This window comes from Lactuca sativa, chromosome 2, assembly GCF_002870075.4.
Source record: "Lactuca sativa cultivar Salinas chromosome 2, Lsat_Salinas_v11, whole genome shotgun sequence".
NCBI classification, from domain to species: domain Eukaryota; kingdom Viridiplantae; phylum Streptophyta; class Magnoliopsida; order Asterales; family Asteraceae; genus Lactuca; species Lactuca sativa.
The window spans coordinates 191,436,737-191,442,934 of record NC_056624.2 but is presented as its reverse complement, the minus strand read 5'-3'; the positions used below and the strand labels follow the sequence as shown (position 1 = coordinate 191,442,934).

At 32.3% G+C, this 6,198-nt stretch overlaps 1 protein-coding gene across 1 annotated transcript; it reads left to right on the top strand.

Annotated features, from left to right (window-relative positions):
* The first annotated feature begins 4,059 nt into the window (after positions 1-4,059).
* Positions 4,060-5,121, top strand: LOC111901454 (zinc finger protein ZAT5). Its single transcript, XM_023897305.3, has one exon. The coding sequence runs from the start codon at positions 4,066-4,068 to the stop codon at positions 5,047-5,049; it is 984 nt and encodes a 327-aa protein (XP_023753073.3). The 5' UTR covers positions 4,060-4,065; the 3' UTR covers positions 5,050-5,121.
* Positions 5,122-6,198: the final 1,077 nt, after the last annotated feature.

The window sequence follows — 6,198 nt, the reverse complement described above, 5'->3', positions numbered from 1 at the left end:
AATGCGTGTCTTTTATCCTTCAAATTTTGGAAAACCGACATTAATTTTTAAGGCACGACCACATGCGCGTCCTCTATCAGTGTGTGTCAATAATTGCACGTCGTAAAAGGCTGTTTTTCTAGTAGTGAATGTAGTAGCTTTATGGTGGCTGTAATGCTCCCTGAAATACATAGATTTTATCAAATTTATTAGGGAAAAAGTCTTTTTATAGGCATTTAAAAGAGCATCTCAGACGATAACAACCTTAAAGACCGTCAACACAATTTTTTTGAAACCATAGAAATAAACCATGACCAAAAAAATGACTAACATGATAGATCGTGACAAATCACAGGACCAAAATTGCAATTTATTTTAAATAAATTTTTTTTAATAAAAATATGAAATAAATTTAAAAATACAAAAAATTATTATATATGAATATGTATCAACCATAGAAAAAATTATTATAATTAAAAAGGTATTTGAGAGTGCTCATTTGAAATGATAAACAATTTTTTAACTTATTAATTCATTTAGTAGTACCAAAATGAAATTTTAGAAAAACGTTCGGCCAACTTTTTTTTTTATAAATTAGGAAAAAATGACTTATATTCAGTGTGATCGCTATAAGTTGTTCTTAAATTATTGATGTCCTTGTTGGAGTCGTTCAAAAAACAGTTGTTCGTAAAATACTTTCAATAAAACATTCATTTTAATTTATATCAGTATAAAACCAATTAAAAAAAATATTTTTCTAAACATTCTCAAATACCGAAAAAAATAAAAAAGACATTACAAGCAAATTTCAAAAACTACAAAACTTTAAAATCTTGTACTGTATAATTCCATAATGCATAAATTGTTGTGTATGACAAAAAATTGTTGTGTACGAATCACTTTCCAAACCACAAAGACGATTTATTGAATTGTATAAATTGAGTAAGACTATACGGTATGGGCACAAAGTTGCTCGTTATGGCCGACGTGGCAAGGCCACAACGACGTTGTAACGTAGGAACACCCCCCCCCCCCCCCCCGCCCCCTCCTTATAGCTTGTTAAGAGCGTATCACGTTGGCGTCACAACCAGAAGAAACGAGTTGAATTTTAATTTTAATTGTTGACCGACCGTAGCTAATGGGTATTTTTTTTAAATGAACTATTAAAAAAAATTCATTTATCTTATAAATACCTACCATTTTATAAATATTTTCACACACTTTGTCTCTTTTTCTCTATATAATTTCAATCACTTCAAAAAAATTATGGATCCTTTCGACTCGTCCGATGATTCCGATGACAATATATTCTTCAAGATGATGTATCATTATTATACTAACGAGCTGCTACAATCAGACTTGGCCTCGCTACTAACAAAACGTTCGATGTTAAACAGAAATCGTGAGGAAGGACACGCACATCTATATCGCAATTACTTTGCGGATAGTTGTGTATACGGGTCGAAGGACTTCAAAAAAAAGATTTCGTTTGAGTAGGAATGTGTTTCTATGGATTGCCAACGCCTTGGAAAGCTGGTATCGTTTCTTTAATCTTAATACATATTTAATATACTTTTATACAAAATAAATACAAATGTACCACATGTTTCTTTAATTTTTTAATACAAATGTACTATATTTTTAAACTGTATTTAATTTATGTTTTAGGTATGAATTTTTTTCAACTGAGATATGATGCTAGAGGTAGAGGAGGGTTTACAACGTTGCATAAATGTGTTGCGGCTACTCGTTTGATGGCTATGGGGGAGTAACCCGACACCATGGACGACTATATGAGAATGTATCCAGAAGAATCACAAGGGAGAGTTTGTATACACTGTCAATAGTTGTTGTTGAAACATTTGGAGACGTATATTTGTGGAAACCTTCGTTACATGATTTGTAAGAATTGTATGCGGCGCATGAAGAATGTCATGGGTTTTCCAAAATGACTAAAAACATTGATTGCACACACCGGAAATGGAAAAATTGTCCAGTAGCATGGAAAGGGCAATACACGAGTGGTCATCACGGATCACCTTCGTTGGTTTTGGAGGCTGTTGCTTCTTAAGATTTATAGATTTTGCATGTATTTTTTGGGGTTGCGGGTTCCAACAATGATGTCAACATTCTTCATCAGTCACCAATATCCGACGATCTTTTGAATGGAAAGACCCCGAATGCTTCTTTCACAGTGAATGAAAATGAATACAAATATGAGTATTACCTTACAGATGGAATATATCCATAGTATTCCACATTCGTGAAGGCATTCTGACACCCGATTGAAGAAAGAGACAAAATTTTCAAGAGAAGACAAGCAGGAGTACGTAAAGATGTGGAACGTGCTTTCGGAGTGCTAAAGGCGAAGTGACACATAGTTGAACATGCGGCATGACCATTGGACTTATAAAGTCTACAATATATCATGTATGCATGTATCATAATGCATAACATGGTAGTAGAAGATAAATGACGAAATATTGCACACTATATCCCTACGGAGCCCAACACGTTCAATTTCAATCAGGAACAGCAGAGTATTTGCATAGAGTTGTTGACATTCATGATGCAAATAAACACAGATAACTTCGAGAGGACTTGACGGATTATATCTTCCACGGTAACGATAACGAATAAAATAAAATATTTTTTTATTGTAATGTTTTTTTTTTTTTTCAATTTGGATGTTATGTAATTTAAATGCTATATTTTTTTTAAACATTATGTTTTATTTATATATATTATGTTTTATTTAAAATAATATTTGTTTTAACGAAAAAAAAAAGAAACTCGAAAAAAAAATTATGAAATGGAAAAAGTTGATGTTATAACATGCTCTTAACTTTGTGACAATTTCTCCACTTGGTGTTATAACATTATTGCTTATGTGACATGTGAGATGACATCAATTTACTATTATAATTAGTTGCCTACACACAATGTTCTAAGAGAAGTTTGATGAACAAAAGCATCCCTGTGCAACAAGGGTACGGGAAGGATCCCAAAAAAGGTGAAATGTAGATAAACATTATAATCAACCATAAATATATATAAAAGTAGGTATAGAAAATACTCATTTTGATAGGATTAGAATATTAAACTATAAATTACATAATATTTATTTATATTTAATTTAACAAAACTAATATAAGAAATTAAATTGTTTTCTATTATTTATTTTTTATGTTTATAAATGTTCCTATCCAATAAGATTAGGACAAGTATCATCATATCATATTTTTTTAACTAACTCATTAAGGCTATATTAAGAATATATTAAATTAAATGGTGATTTATCATAATTTTAATGGGTATGAATAATTGTAAGTATACAATGTGGGAGGTAATCTAATTTCTCAAACTAATATACACAAACAGTTATTTATAAGCATCATTAAAACTTCTTGTCACAAAAAGATTGAAATAACGAGTAAATTGCTGATTCTACATAATATATACTGTATATTTTTTAACTAGGTGTGAGACCCATGTATTACATGGGCTTATTTTAAAAAAATTAAATATGAAATTTTAACAATTTGAAAAAATTGAATTTATAAGAAAAATGAATTTTTTTTTTGAATTATTAAAATTAATAAGGTTTTAATGTATTGAATACATTACATATATAAACCCTTTCTAATAATTACCTTACATATTAAATGTGGAATTTTAATTAAATAAAATGAAAAATACAATAAAATGACAAGTGAAAAATAGAAAATTTAAAAATTGTAGAAAAATTTTTAATGTGTCCAAATAAAAGTGAAGAGGACATGTGACAAAAAAAAATTTCATTTATTATAGTAGATTTATTTTTATGTAGAAACAAAATTTAAAAATATCGGTTATAATTATATAAGTTTGAATCTTAAAATTACCTCATTTTATAACACAGATTTCTATAATAAAAATTGCTGCAATTTTTATTTACTGAAAACAACCTTCTATCATTACAGTTTGCCTATAATTAATTATATAGAATCATAGTATATGTCAAATTATTTTTACCAAAAATGACGACCTTTCACGTTAAACTTTTCAGCAAGTTACATATACAGAACTAATGCCCTCGCTCATTCAATGCACTCTTTTCATAACCACTACCAACCTTCTCTCTCTAAAACCTTCACACACACCACACCAGTCACCAGGCGAATGAGCTTTATGCAAAAATCCACGGCGAGGACAAGTCATGATCGAGCCCACCAAATCATCACAGGAAAGCGTACGGAGCACCAGAGGCCTTGTTCCTCTCTTGGTATGGCGCCTGAGACAACTTCTAGCTCCTATAACGGCGGTGCTGGTTGCATGTTCAGTTACTACACAACTGGTAGTTCACCGACGATGTCATCGGACGAAGAAGAAGAAGAGGATATGGCGAATTGCTTGATTATGTTGGCTCAAAGTGTTTCTCCGGCCAAGGAAAAGAAATCAGATCTCCATTGTCAGAAGAACGAGAAATTGAAGAATCGGAAGTTAACGGAGAAGACGGTAACTACCACCGCCGGAGCAAAATCCGATTTCCAAAATTACTACGAGTGTAAAACCTGTAACCGTATTTTTCCGTCGTTCCAAGCCCTAGGTGGACACAGAGCCAGCCACAAGAAACCTAAACTTAGCGTTGAAGATCGGAAATCCGTTTCCGTTAAAACGGAATCAACCGCAGAAGATCAACCAGAAGTTGAAAGCAAAATTATTACAAGCCACAACAAATCTCCTCGGCCATTAACAGGACACAAGAACAGTAAAGGAAAAGTTCATGAATGCTCCATATGTGGATCGGAGTTCTTATCAGGACAAGCTCTCGGCGGTCACATGAGAAGACACCGGCCACCTCCGGTTTCAAACAGTCAAATCGCTGCATCATCGAATATGGACGATACGACTACGAGGGTTAATCATTCCCCTAAGAGGTCGCCGGCGGCGCCGGTGCTATCCTTAGATCTAAACCTTCCCGCACCGGAGGTCGTTGACGACGTCCATTCAAACTTTCAGTACACTGCAAATTCTCCAAAACAACCTCTTGTCTTCTCCGTCCAAGCTCTGGTAGATTGCCATTACTGAACAAGAAGCAAACGAAGAGCTCTATACTTACCATATTGAGGTTAATCCGAAACATTTTTACAGTTACAATTTTATTTTTCCAGATATAATCATAGTTTGTTAAAAATTGATTAATGTGAAGAATTAAACATACAATTTTATTTAATTAAACAACTCATTTACTTATCAAATATACCTAATAATATTTTTGTCGTTGAAAACTTGAAATGGTGTAGTGAGTGTGGAATACTTTGAGTAAGTGGTGAGTGTTGAATCCATAATGTAATGCATGTCATGCCTTGTCTTTCTATTTCATTCACCAAAAAGTGAGTCATACATAAAATCGGCATCTTTTCATTTCTTACAATATTTAAAAATAAAGACAAAAGTCGATTTCAAAAACAATTTTAACCAAACTTTTATGTATAGTTGACAAGTATCTATACTTTACACGATTCTAAAGTCTTGAAATGGTGTGGACACATGGATGAGTTGCTATTTTAGTGTCCAAAAGCCTAATTTACTTGTTTTATTAGGCTAAACTAAAAAGCATATAGACTAACTTTCTTGATTTAGCACGATTAACTGTCCAAGTTGTGTGAAACATGGAGTCGAGCAAGTGTGTTGAGAAAGACAAGATGTGAATGAGTAGGGTTTGGCACAAGGAGCGCCACATCCAAAAGTGGTGGATTAGGTTCGTCTATTTTTGGTTTTGCACCACACAAATACAACCAAACTTTGGCATGGTTTGGGCCTAATTTAACATAAAAAAACTTAATCAAGCTTCATTTTGATTTTAAAATATCATATATTCATTGAATACAACTTTATTATATAGTAAACAATGGAGCTTTACTCGTGAATGTTCATTGTAGAGAAAATATGATAACCCCCACAAGGATTGTGGTGTGTTGCATTAGTTTAAAAGGAAAATAACACAAATGTCATACGGACTTTTTAGGATTTACCTGTTGAGTCCCAGTAGTTTTTGTCGGGTTTTATGAGTCCCTAAACTAAGATATGACTTGCTCTTTTAGTCTCTGTCAACCTGTAATAGCCGGTTTAATGACCTTTCAAACCAAAAAAACTCACCTTATGCCTCTATAAAGTTAAAAAAAATAATTTTGGAGATCAATTTGTACCAAAAAAACTCTATTTTTCTTCTAAAAC

Bases quoted from the DNA above. Each gene is read 5' to 3' on its own strand.
- LOC111901454 (XM_023897305.3), top strand. From the start codon at position 4,066: ATGCACTCTTTTCATAACCACTACCAACCTTCTCTCTCTAAAACCTTC.